Below are 13,713 nucleotides of genomic sequence, written 5' to 3'. Positions count from 1 at the left end.
TAATGCCGGCATAGTTCTCCTCTCCCCTTAGTGGTGTTACTGTTTGAGTTATGCTGGTACCACAGAACAAGTCATCCTGTTTCCATTGAGAGAGTCACTGGAATTGGCACGTTATTGCCATGTCCTGATTTTGACGCTACGTCACCAGCCAGGCAAAGTCAGCCGAAGGGAGTAGTAGATGCCCGTGCATGTACACGCACGTCTTTCATGCAGAGAGCAGCAGCCTTTGATTCTCTGAATTCTTGCGCTACCTTGCCGCTGACTTTCACCGTGGCTCTCCGCACGCAAGACGTGCAGCTGGAGGATAGCTGAGTGCAGTTAGCTACACAGCAGAGGAGAGGCAGCGGTGGGAAGGACCTGGGCTAGAAGACACGCAAGGGCAGATGTGCATTAACCAGCTAAGTTGGTTCTTTTGTTTTGCTTTGTTTTGCCTAGCTTTTGCAGCCGGAGTGGAAGCGTAAGATGGCTTTCAGCAACCACACAAACGACAGTTCGGTCATGCCGAATTTACTCCACATGTTTGTGGAACAAAAGAAGACCCTTCGGTTCAATAATTTCAGCAACCCAGCCCTGGAGATGCAAGAGGAGATAATGGCCTCATTTTACATCCTCATCATCGTTGGGTTTTTCGGCTTTCTTCTCTTTGTCATGATGCTCAGTAATATTGTTTCCAGCAAGCCTGAAAACTACATTGAGTATCTCTATTCTGGGAAGCTTAACTCTCAGAGAAGCAAGGTGGAGCTTCCAGGAAAGGACAGCAAAGACACTTTCGTTATTATCAACAGCACTGCCTTACTGGAGCTGCAAAGGCAGGACGGCAAACACAACCCTGGGTCTGAGGCGCCGAGCACAGACGCAGCTCTCAGGAATGTATGAAAATGGTTTCTTTTTATTATCATTCTGTTGTGCAGAAGGAGCCTAAACAGGCATATTTTTCGTTCATGAAAGCAAGAAATGAGGAGCTGTGCCAGGACAGAGGCAGACCGGTCTTGTGCAAGCTTCCCACGTGCAGCTGTGAAGGTACCTGAGTGCAACCTGTGCTATTTCAGCCCCAGGCCTTGGGAGAAGAGGTTGGAAGTCAAGTCCTTGCTGGCCTAGCTCTTCTGTGGCTGTTTCTATCGTGTTCTCTAGCTTGCCTCTCGGGAGTATGGAAGACCCTCCTTTGCATGCTGTTGCTTCATGCAGGGCCAGTATGCTTCCAGCGGGGCACTGTTGCTGTGCCTGTTTGCTGTTATTATTTGTTTGTTTACTTATTGGGGGGCGGGGGGGGGCAGAGCTGCCACTCTGCAAGCAGAAAAAGCCGCAACAGCCTCTGCATCCACCCTCAACGCCATGCCGGGCACCCAGAAGTGGAGGCAAGCTGACCCACCTCTGGCCCTTCTGGAAGGAAGGCTATTTCAAGGGTCTGGAGGCACACGCGAGACTTGAACTTGTTTGCTTGCTTGGCAGGCTTGGTCTGCAGCAGGTTTTTGACAGTGGTCGTGCATTTCTCAGCACCTCTTTTCCTGCCTGTCAGCCCTTTTACCAAAGCCCAGGACTATGTGGAGAGCCAAGGCATCCTCACGTCTCTCCAGGGTCCCTCCCAGGGCCCACCTGGACAGCATCGGGGCTGACAAGCCGCAGCTGTAGCCCTCAGGGTTGTACCACCGTTGTGTCAATAATCCCCAACAAATTCCTTCAGTGTTTAGCGCTAACCCCCTCATCATGAAATCCCACCAAGCCCTCAGCCCCTGCTGCTTTCTCGGGTGGTAGATGGTAAGTGGAGGGGTGCCATGGTGGTTTTAGACTGTCTTCTGCAGGCCCCCAAGCCTCAACAGACACAAGAAGGAGGGGTTTGCCCACCACATGGCTCGAGGGTGTTCAATCCATGTCCTGTAGCATCCTGGCATACAGGGGTCCAGGATGGGCAGTTGTGGTGAGGCAAATGTTGGCAGTGGGCTTCAGCCTGCTACACTTGGTCCACACATTCATTGGAAAAAGCTCTGGAGTCTGCAAATCAAAAGTAGTGGTGCAGACACTCCAAGAACTTTAAGGCATTTTATTATAGAAGCAAAAATCCTATGAAATCCTATAAAATTGTATGCCTGTGGGGCGGGTGTCGCTGGTTCCACTCAGCCTCCTTTACGTTGCTGTGTGTGTTTACTTTTTGTTACCGATAGGAAAAAAGTTCTCAACCATTTCGTACCCTAGGAAACTTTCATTCCTAACTTTTCTTAAACAGGCTTTTACTCCATCTGTAGCTTCATCGCTACTGCAATTTCATTCTCCTTTTTTTTTTTTTAAAGGATCCTTTGCTGCCATGATATTGTTATTATTATTATTATGGGGTTTTGCCACTGTTTGGCCCAAGACAACTGCTTGGAAATGATTTACTTCATGTGGGCCATATCCTTAAAGGGAATTTCTATGGCTTGATCTCATAAGACATCTTCCAAGGCTGATACTTCCAGCTGATAGCCAAGATGAAATCCACACCGCTCTCTTGGCTTTCCGCACTCCTTCCTTGAATTCCAGAGATTCAGCTTTCCAACACAGACATCTCCTTTTTTGGACAGGTGTGTGTTCCCCAGACACTGGCTCCAGCAGAGGCCAATTAGGCAGTTGAGTTAGTTTTGGAGCCCATCACTTTTGGCTTCGTTACCATGTCTGGTTTGATAACTGCTCAGTTTGAGCCAGGATCCACTATTTCTGCTCGCTGCTCCTGACTGCGCTCGGTAGCCATGCTCCCATTGCTGCAGCTCAGCTATTCATACCTGAAAAATGAGAGGTGTTTCGAAGGTAGAAAAAACACTTGCAGTTCCGGGTTTGTTCCTTCTACCCGGTGTGGGTGTTTTCCAGAAGGTGGTATCACCACCCGTTTTGGAGAAGGATCAATTTCTGCCCAGTGCCAGTATTGAGAGGAGACTCTAGCCTGACTTCCAGCAGTAGTGACAATTCCTCCTGCTTCGCAGACCCCATTTGTCATTTTTTTTCAGTCATGCAACAGTGTAGTGTCAGGAAGCAGAATCAACTCCCTCTTTCCATCATGAGTGTTAGATACAGGTTTCAGACATCCATCACCCACGCCGGGTTCTGTGCGGTGAAATTTCACCTCCTGCAGCAGTGGCTGCTGCTTTTCCAGACGGGCTGATGCAAGGGAAGAGCTGGGCCAGAGGGTGAACTCCAGAGCCGTGGGAAGTGCTCTTTGCGTCCCTGCAAACTGACCTTTTGAAAACTAAGTCACCGCTGATGCATGACAGAAGTCTACTGATATCCCCTTTGGTGTCCACCTGGGGACGAGCCCGTTCCTGCTCACACCCTTACGGGTAACCAGCTCTTGCGGGCAGTCTGTGGTGGGGTCCTTTCCCTGTGCTCACCAGGCCCCAGGGGCTCTACACCGTGTAGCGAGAGATAAAATCAAACCTCGACCGCTCAGGTAAGGGACCTAATGGCTCTGTCCCCTTCCCAGACCCAGGCATACCCATCAGCTCTATGCCGATCAGCTTCAACTCCTAAAGATATCCCATTCCTCCAGAGTCCAGGCAATAGATGGCCAAGTATTCCTACCTGAAATGGTGGCCGTACTTGGGCAGAAGCAATGACTGTGATGCCACCAAGGGGAAGACTGCTAAGCTCAACCTTGGCAGAGAATCCCTAATGCTCAACCCCAAATTTCATCAGTTTTCAGAAGGTCCCTCACCAGTCTTTGTGGGAAACCACCAGCAGTTGTACTAGCTCTGCTCTGAGAAGTTTAGGGGTCTTGCTTTAGGTACTGACTTAATTTATTTTCTGAAGTTTCCACCCCAAGGCTGTCTTTGATTTTGGCCAGTGCTTTTCTTCTGGGTTCCATCACAGATGAAAAGCTAAAATTACACACTTTCGGAAAGTCTCATCTGACACCAGAATTACTACTTTGGTATGGGACTTAAGCTAGTGTTCAGGACTTCATCAGACAGCTAGGAGGGAAAATAGATTATTTAAACCAGGTATAGTATTTGTTAGAAAAAAGAATCCTAGTTTTTTCTCACTCTATCTAAGACTGGAAGAGAACCAAATTCCCTGTAGAATAATGTTCTCAAGTGTTGGTTTTGAAAAGAAAAAAAATTTCAAACTTACAAAACTTTTTATTTAGATAAAAATGTTAAATTTCAAAATTAGCAACTTCATTCTAGCTGCTACATGTAATATAATACATCAGTAAAAACATCCAGTTTGCCTAACATCATGCCTACTGTTTATGTGTATTTCATTATGTTCCGTATTTCACTGTGTTTTTATTTGGGATTTTAAAATAAAGGGTTTGTGATTATTTTTAGCTTACATATAGAATGTGGTGACTGGTAACTTAATAACATAATTACTACTGAAATGGGTAATTGGTATGTAACTGATAATTGGTATCCTAATTGCTTCATTAATAGGGACTTTGTTCATGGGTAATTGGTAAATTTGTTATTTGGCAAAGTGGTACAATGGAATTTGGTGAAGCATCAGAAAAGTGCATGGCAGGGGGAGGGTGGGGGGATGGTGGGAGTGGGAGGGTTGGTCACTGTTTAGCCCCCGCTTGTGTACCCAGGCAGTGATGGAGGAACTGGCATCAGGCAGGGGCCAGGCCTCCCACCTCCTTCCCAGGGGGAGCTGGACATCCCTAAGCCTGGGCATCCCTGTCAAGTGCTCTACATGAGGCCACCCCTCCACACCTGCAGACACCTGGGGGCCATGTACCAACCCCGGCCAGTGCCCCATGCGTGGGTGCTGGGTGCCACAGCTGCGTGCGCTGGGGGCGGTGGAGGAAGACGGGTGGTCCCAGCGCTGAAGACCCCAAACCACAACTTTCGGGGCACCGCCGTGCTGCCAGAGGCAGGTCTTGCTGGTAGGGCCGCCGGGTGAGAGCTGGAGACTCCGGTGCAACGGCTGAAGGATAAGAGAGTGATGGGAAGTGCCTTTTCCCTAATCCCAAATGCGCCTGTGAGGCGGGGCTATGCCCAGAGATTTTGCACCGTGTGGCCTTGCTAGGGGATGTCATAAAGTCTGAAATTACCAAAGGAGGAAAGGTCCTTGCCCTCAAGCGCTCACTGGCTATGTGGACATGGGATGGGAGGGAAAAGAGGTGAAACGTAACACAGCAGGCTAAAGGTAGCACAGGAAATAAAATGCATATTTTTGTGTCTCAGCCCAGTGCCTTACATCTGCTGTCCAAGTTTTTTAAATGATATTGAGCCACTAGGACCATGAATAATTGATTTTAAAGCAGGTTAACCAGTGGGACATGAAAGCAGTCCCTCCCTCCCATCTCACTGCATATCAGCTGTGTTATCATTGGTGTTTTCATAAGCAGTTAGGCTCAGACCGCTCATGGGGGTTGAAGGAGCCAGGGCCAGCTGGAGATGCAGGCACAGTGATGCCACCTGACAGGCTAAAAGCGTCACGGTGTCCTCCTGGGACAGCACCACAATACGGTGACACAGACCTTGCCCATGCCTAAGGCCTCGCGAGCAGAAAGGCTGGTTTGCACCTCCTTCCTTGTTCAGCCTGGAGAAGAGAAGGCTGCAGGGAGACCTGATTACGGCCTTTCAATACCTAAAGGGGGCCTATAGGAAAGAGGGGGAAAATCTTTTTAGTAGGGCCAGCTGTGACAAGACAAGGGGTAATGGTTTCAAACTAAACCAGGGTAGGTTTAGACTGGATATAAGGAAGGAATTCTTTACAATGAGGGTGGTAAGACACTGGAACAGGTTGCCCAGAGAGGTGTAGTGGAGGCCCCATCCCTGGAAACATTCAAGGCTAGGTTGGACGGGGCTCTGAGCAACCTGATCTGGTTAGTGGTGTCCCTGCTCCTGCAGGGGGGTTGGACTAGATGACCTCTAGGGGTCCCTTCCAACCCAAAACATTCTATGATTCTATGATTCATCGCCCTTGCTGCGTCCCGCCATCACCACACGAAAGCGCAGGCAAGCACTCAGCCTACAGCAGCGGGCTCTCTATCGCTCAGCATTTTACCTGATGCTGCAGCAAAACCACAAGAGCCTGGAGAGAGCGAGCACGACGGTTTCAAGACTGTTCACTACAGGGGGTCCAAACTGCAGAACAGCAAGCCCAATTTTCCTGGCCAGCCCCAGTTGTTACCTACTTGTGTGGTCCAGTTGAGATGAGGACCGTGTTTTTGAAGCCCATCTCCTGGTGGCTGCAGCTGTGCTTTGGTTTGCCTCACGGAGCAGCGTCGGAGCGCACAGCTGGGCTGGGCACCACGGCTTTCAGCCTGTGGGCAGCCTGCGGGGGCCGGCAGCACGGAGATGTCACACACCAGTCACTGTGGCAAGGCCAGGTCCGAGAGAGACGAGGCAGACAGTGTTAGAGCTGTCCTTAGCCTGGCATGGCTGGGAGGCCTCAGGGACAAGGCCAGGGAGGGAGGAGAGGACGGGGAAGGAGAGGGGAAGCCCTCACCTCACTCTTGCACCCGGGGGCCCTGCCTGGATGCTCCCAGAGTTGCTCCCCTGCCCTGTTTCCTACTGGTGCCCATTCACAAGCAGAAGGCAGCTAGAAAGCAAGAGTAACAAAAGCGACGTACCCTTTTTTGCATCTATCTCAAGGACGGCATGCTCCAACTCATGCGCAAATCAGTAAATCCTCTCTGGAGAGGGGACAAGGAAAAGCCACCTTTCATCTGGTGGATGAAAAGCTGGACATGAGCCAGCAATGTGCGCTGGCAGCCCAGAAGGCCAACAGTACTCTGGGCTGCATCGGGAGAAGCGTGGCCAGCAGGTCGAGGGACGTGATTCTGCCCCTCTACTCTGCATGGTGAGACCTCACCTGGAGTACTGCGTCCAGCTCTGGAGCCCTCAGCACAGGAGGGTCCAGAGGAGGGCCACAAAAATGATCCGAGGGCTGGAGCACCTCTCCTATGAGGACAGGCTGAGAGAGTCGGGCTTGTTCAGCCTGGAGAAGAGAAGGCTGCGGGGAGACCTGATTGCGGCCTTTCAATACCTAAAGGGGGCCTATAGGAAAGAGGGGGAAAATCTTTTTAGTAGGGCCAGCTGTGACAGGACAAGGGGTAATGGTTTCAAACTAACCCAGGGTAGGTTTAGACTAGATATAAGGAAGAAATTCTTTACAATGAGGGTGGTGAAACACTGGCACAGGTTGCCCAGAGAGGTAGTGGAGGCCCCATCCCTGGAAACATTCAAGGCCGGGTTGGACGGGGCTCTGAGCAACCTGACCTAGTTAGTGGTGTCCCTGGTCACTGCAGGGGGGTTGGACTAGATGACCTCTAGGGGTCCCTTCTAACCCAAAACATTCTATGATTCTATGATTCTATGCGTTTAGGTAACAGGGAATATGAGCTGTGGTTCCAGTGGGTGTCACAGGTGGGATGCTGATCACAGACACCAAGGAAAATTAGGGAATAAGATTTCTTTGCAGGTAGTTCTTTCGACACTTTACATCCAGTTGCTGAACAGTGAGGTCCCTAAATCAGCATTTGTGGGGACCTCAGGCACTAATCAGGCCTCTATACATGTGCGCTTTTCAAAACATTATAATAAGCATCCAATAACTCCAGTAGGACTACTCATGTCAGCTGATGCTCCTGGTATATATTTATTAAGGACAAAAGCTAACACTAAAAGAGAAATTATACCACAGTGTGAAATGCTAATGAAGATGTATTCTCATATGAATACGTGCTGCATATTCAAGGACTTTTCTTCATATGTGTAAAGTCTGAATCTGCCACTGTTTTTCATCTGGCTAACAGTTAAACCATAAAGGCATGTTTCTGGGGGTATACCCTTCTTCTTATATCCAGTTTCCAGGCTTCGGCTCTCCCGCGTGATGCTGCTAACGTGATGTGCCCCATCACTCATCTGCCTCAGCAAGGAGGGCATCCAGACAGCTGAGTTAGACACCACTGGCCATGTTCCTCTTCAGACACCTTTTGCCTTCAGTTTCCCACTGTGTTAGGGGGAAGGAAAGCTGTTCCAGAGGGGATGACACAGGCCGTGGGGTATCTCAATTTCAAAGGGGGGCAGGGAAACACATGCATCAGAGGCTGACACGTTTGCCCTGTTCAGCCCCATCTGGCAGGCTGATGACGCTGCCAGCATTTATTCCCAGCCTTGTAGGTACAGCTAAGTGTGAGAGATTTAACAGTACCGTGGTAAAATTGTGCCTGTGCATCTGTAGGGAGGAGGAGCGACATGTAAGAAACCAGATGGGTCAAAATAGTCACCGCTTTCTGCTGCGCCACAGCCTTCCCCGGCCAAACACTTTCTGCCCTTGGTGCGCCTTTGCACATTCGCACGCATGCATGCATGTCTTCCCCTGGCTGTTCCCATCTCCCCAGACCGGCTGCAGCCCTCACTTGGCCAGATGCTCCTGTGACCCCGTTCGACTTGCCATGGCAGCAGGGTGGTACCTGTCCAGCCTTCTGCTCTGGCCTTCGTTTCAGCCTGTGTGTTCACATAACACCACACAGGCAATTTTCTTTTTCCCCCATAACCCCTTCAATTTCCCTGAAGGTGTTGCTCACCCTTGGAGGAGGCGATAGTGTTGGTGTCGGGCTCAACGCAGGTTCTTCAGGGGTTCATCAGTAGGGGCCAGCACAAAAATGGAGAAGTGTGTGCACAAAGTGGGAAGTTAGGGGAACTCTAGAAACCAAATTACTTCTAAAAATACCTCACCCTGGAGAGACATTTGAGGCCTCACTTATTTTTTCCCCCTTCCAAAGCCTGGAGCTGGGCAGGCTGAGCATGGTGGACCTTGCACAGGTTGCTGTGCTATTGGGATTGTGCCTGCCTGTCAGAGAGGCTTGTGTGTGGGTTCAGAGGTCCTCCTTCCCCCCATAACCAGGCACCTGGGGTTCAGCCCCCTCCTGCACCTGGGGGAATTCAAGGCCACATCTTCCATGAGGCCACGCGCTTGCCAGGGAGGGAGGGAATGGTTTCTACCACCGCTCTCAAAGCTCAGGCATTGGCTCACTCTCCATGCTGACTCCAGGCAGCTCCTTCTTCCACATCCCCACCGCTCTCAGACCCCTTTCGTTGGTGCCTGGCTGGCCCCCACACAGGGCCCAAGCACCCACTCAGCGCTGTGAGGGAAGGAACCACAATGTTCAAGATGTACAATGTCCTGATGCCAGAAGCCACTAGCTGCACCATTGCAACCTACCCCGCCTGATGGGACCTTTGTTTTCCCAAGATGCCTTCTGATGGGCCACCTGGAAGCCCCTTGAAGGTGCTGCCACTGGTTGGGTGTGGCAGCATGGGGTAGTGCCGGGGCAACGGGCACATTGTGAGCTCTGCCAGCGTCCTTCACAAGTCTTGGGACACCAGCATGCAGCGCTTCGCAAATCCGCTCCTCAGGCACATAATTCACACGGACTGCTTTGATGCTGCTTCCAAGAGGCAGTGCCTGCAGTATCTAAGAGCTCTGAGGACAATGCAGCTCAACGGTTTCAACACTGTTTTTTTAGGGGAAACAGATATTCCAGAAAGTCTTATAACAGGAGAAAAAATAGCCAAGGAGACCAACCTGCGCTGGCCGGTATGGACACTTGTTCACGCTGGCAGCAGCCAAGGGTGGGTGCCCTGGAGGTACAAGCTGCTACTGAGAGGTGATCTGCCTATCCATCAGCAGAACAGCATCTTTCAGGAGTTGTGTGATTCTCTGACCACCTCCTATGGGAAGTGCGTAATCGTGACGAGGGATAAACCTCAGCTCATGCATGTGGCAGCAAAAGATGGCGAGGAGCCAGAGATGGGAACTCTGCCGCGAGTCCCACCAGCGATCTACATGTCTGGCATTGAGTTTTGCCCTGAAGTTGCTAGAGCAAATGGCCATGAGCTTCTTCTCGTACCTTCGTCTTACAACTATCTCTATCCTATGGATGTCGCCTGGTCTTCTTTGAAATGGTTTATTATAAACAACAGGAAGGACTTCTCCCTGAGGTCTACTGAGAGGACCCACTCCTATAGGTGTATCCTCTTCAGTGACTTAGTTCTTAAAGGAATAGAGCAGATGACCCCAAACAAATGGAAGGTAGTGATTAACAGAGTGAAGAAATGGGAGAACTACTACCTTAACACACTTTCTTAAACAATTCTTCCTGTAGTCAGGCCTCAAACGTGTTTTGATTGGTGTTGAATGAGTCACTTTGCTCCAGCTCTGCTGAGCCCTTTCCTTCAAAGGGTGTAAACCTGAAGAAACACATGTCAATAGCATTAATAAAAGAGATCGTTAAAAATCAAAATGTTTTGGTTTAGTTGTATTCCAGAACTAGGTTGATACATGCTACACTTGGGTTGCAAAGGGACAGTTAATTTGCCTTATCACAAAAATGGGCCACAGCATGCCCAAGATCCAGTTTAGCTGGCCTTCTGCATAAATTCCTCTGTCATGGGAGTCATGAGACCATGCCACAGATATAAATGACCTCAATTTCAAGACAGACTGGGCTTCAGAATGAATTCTGCAGGTCAGGCCCGTCTTTGACCCAAATGGGAGATCTGCTCCTGAGCAGGGAATATGCTAGACCATGACTGACGCCAGAGTCCACAGCTTAAAGAAGTCTGAAGAATTTAATGTGACTTTCCCATAATACATGCATTAACATCTGATATCAGCTCAGTAGTTCATTACATCAAGTAACTTGCTTCCAACAGTGCTCTGCAATAAACATTTCAGTGACAGGTAAAAGAAATCTTTCTAAAAGGGAAGTTCCTTTCCGAAGCCAAACCATTAGCAGTTGGTTCAGTCTTTAAAAGCATGAAGAATTCAGTCTCTCAGGATAAAATATGGCACTGGAGATTTTCTTTATCCGTGACATGGATTACTGAGATGTAATGATTTCTCATGGAATTGAGCGCAAAAGATTATTTATGAGTGATGCGAGGTAGTATTTCTTAACAGCAGTTTTTTCAAGTTCATTGAATGCTTTCTTGGTTTTTTTAAAGTCGCTTCCAATTTACATTCTCGGCGTTGCTCATTACTGGGTATGCATTTGTGTGCTTCTAAGAGAATTAAGAACATAAAAACATAAAAGAAATTTTACGAGATGATTCACAGGTTCACGAAAACAGTTCAATACACTGAGGCAAATCTGTGCAGTTTTTCTCCTGTGTGTGGAAACCACCTAAACGAGCATTGTAATTTGGTGTGGCAGAGAGATATCTAAAAACGGGAGTCTCGTCTACCTTCGGAAGAATCCACGCATGTAGTTTGCTAAAGCTGAGATGTGAATAGAGAGAGAAAAATAATCAGATTTTCTCAGCTTCATATTCATCAGCAAAAACATCTGCTCAATTTTTACAAATATGGAGGTAGCAGAGAATGGAAAATTAGGTGCTTCAAATGCAAGGAGGAAATTTAGTGGGGGGAAAAGGGGAGAGACTGGAGAGGGGCAGGAATGTTTTTATTGTCCTGGTATCATGGGCCTGAACATAACTTCACATTGGCTTGAAGCAGCAACTGCTCCACTAAATATCGATGAATATAAAGTGGTGTGAAATCAGCATGAGGAAAGAAACAGGCCCAGTGCCTCTTTACCACAAGGATAGGCAGTAATTGCACAGTAGCTTGGTTTTCTTAAGAAACAAATGATGCACACCCCATTTTCCCAACGACTGTTTACCTTCACCCGATGACACTACACTACACTATGGGGGAGAAGTAACAGCCCCACCACAGCTCAGTCTTACCAGTCTCTGCTGCCATGGCTTACGCAGCTGTGGGTTTAGAGCCGCGTTGCGACACTTCTTCATGGGTAGGGCGTGTCTTCTGCCATCCCTAATTCGCAGCAGAGTTCATGGGACCAGGTACAGAATCACCTGCTTTCCATTCATTTTAGCCACGCGGAAGTATCAGAAGGAAGTAATTTCTGTCACGGGAATTTATCAGCCTTTTCTGTTTTGTATTCTTTGGTAAAACGAGGGCAAAGCCTCCAAGAAGGGTTTCATGGAAACAAGCAGGAGGAAAGAGGAAGTGTTTAGTGCCCCATCTCCCAGAGAGCGAGGGGAAAACACCCTTTCCCTGCAAAGGGCTGGGAAAGCCTTGCTAAACACCTTCACTCTTCCCAGCCTCCCACATGGGAGGCTGAGGGCTGGTGAAACTTTTTTACCTAGTCCTATTCTATGTGTATGGAAACCTGTGGGCAGGAAGAAGAACTGAGTCTGAAATCAAATGAACTTTGGTATTTTATGTAAAATCCTCTGAGATGAGTCCTCTTTCTTTCTTCCTCCCTCCCCCTTTGCTGCTGCAGAAGGGTAATTACAACCCATGTTTTCCACAAAACGTTGTAACCCTTTGTACCGAAGAAAAATATTGTGGCTCATACAGTTCTGACTCAACTGGTAATTTAGGATGACAAGCAATTCCTTTAACATATGACTAAACAAGCTAATAGGAGGATGTTACCAAATAGCATGCACCTTATTCAAGAGCACTTGAAATAGCATGCATGGGTCTAATATCTTCTTGGTAAGATTTTAAATACCTATTATTTTACTAGGGTTGTGAGCAATAGCTCTTGTAGCGAGGCTCAGTACACTTAACCATTGCAGGATGTCAAAGCAAATCTCTTTGTTCCCACTCACGACTCTCTCCGTGTGACTGAAATGCACCACTAGAATAAAATGATTAAAGCATCTTTGCATAAAGAGGAGAGGCAGATGCAAATGCATATGTTGACGAAGAAGCTATAACAGATGTCCCTCTGCTTTAAGCTAGCTGGAATGCAAATCACCTGAATTTTCATGATGTCTCATTGACTAATTACTTCTAAATGCTTTTCCAAGTCTCGTCTTCATGCAGAAGAAACCCCTTTCTTTTCCTCCAGCTTATGAAGCTGGCCTGTAATGATAGGCTCAACACATTTTTTTCCCTATTCTGAAGTCCTCTGTACTAATAGCATGCTGCAAACCAGGGTGCAGACAGGAAAAATGCACTTGGGGCAAGAGCCTACAGAGGCTCAAGCCAGGGATGTAATGATGGGATGCAAGATGTGAGCTTCTGTGACTGAGCAGGCAGAGTGGGGCCCGTTTTTTGTCATGCCTGAGAATGGGGAGAAGGCTGGCCAGGTAGTGGAAAGGCAAGTAACATCAGTCGAAGCCCAGACTCTGTGAGTTTGTTCCTTGCAATTTCCTTCTGCAGCGACCATGTGGAAGAAGTATGGAGAGAAATGCACAGAGGAAAGAAGGAGGGATACAGAAACAATATTCTATGTAAGAAACGCAAAATAAGAAAACTGTTTGAGAAAACTGTCATGGTTTAACCCTGGCAGGCAAGTAAGCCCCACACGGCTGCTCGCTCACGGCCTGGTGGCATGGGATGGGGGAGAGAACTGGAAGGGTAAAAGTGAGAGACAACTCGTGGGTTGAGATAAAGACAGTTTAATAGGGAAAGCAAAAGCCATTCACATGCAAGCTGAGCAAACCAAGGGATTCATTCACTGCCTCCCATGGGCAGGCGGGTGCTCAGCCATCCCCAGGACAGCAGGGCTTCATCACGCCTAACAGTGACTTGGGCAGAAAAACGCCATCACTCCCACTGTCCCCACCTTCCTTCTTCTTCCCCCAGCTTTATACGCTGAGCATGACGTCATATGGTGTGGGATACCCCTGTGGTCAGTTGGGGTCAGCTGTCCTGGCTGTGCCCCCTCCCAAACTCTTGTGCACCCCCAGCCCCCTCACTGGTGGGGTGGGGTGAGGAGCAGCAAAGGCCTTGACTTTGGGTAAGGACTGG

The 13,713-nt window shown here is 48.7% G+C and overlaps 2 protein-coding genes across 3 annotated transcripts in view; one reads left to right on the top strand and one right to left on the bottom strand.

The window, feature by feature from the left end:
• The first annotated feature begins 9,309 nt into the window (after positions 1-9,309).
• FAM243A (family with sequence similarity 243 member A) lies at positions 9,310-10,071 on the top strand. Its single transcript, XM_009640906.1, has one exon. It carries the CDS (start codon positions 9,310-9,312, stop codon positions 10,069-10,071), a length of 762 nt encoding a protein of 253 aa, XP_009639201.1.
• A 21-nt stretch (positions 10,072-10,092) lies between these two features.
• Positions 10,093-13,713, bottom strand: part of SMIM11A (small integral membrane protein 11A) — a 17,412-nt gene continuing 13,791 nt past the window's right edge. Inside the window, exon 6 of one of the 2 annotated variants that reach the window (XM_035896502.1) lies at positions 10,093-10,172. The gene's annotated coding sequence lies outside the window, so the exon portion shown is untranslated. Of the gene's footprint in view, positions 10,173-10,585; positions 10,986-13,713 lie in introns of those variants that run through there. The other variant, XM_035896501.1, reaches the window with a different exon arrangement.

Source organism: Egretta garzetta, unplaced genomic scaffold, assembly GCF_000687185.1.
Source record: "Egretta garzetta isolate BGI_Z169 unplaced genomic scaffold, ASM68718v1 scaffold45, whole genome shotgun sequence".
Taxonomy (NCBI): domain Eukaryota; kingdom Metazoa; phylum Chordata; class Aves; order Pelecaniformes; family Ardeidae; genus Egretta; species Egretta garzetta.
This window is presented reverse-complemented; position numbering and strand designations above follow the sequence as displayed.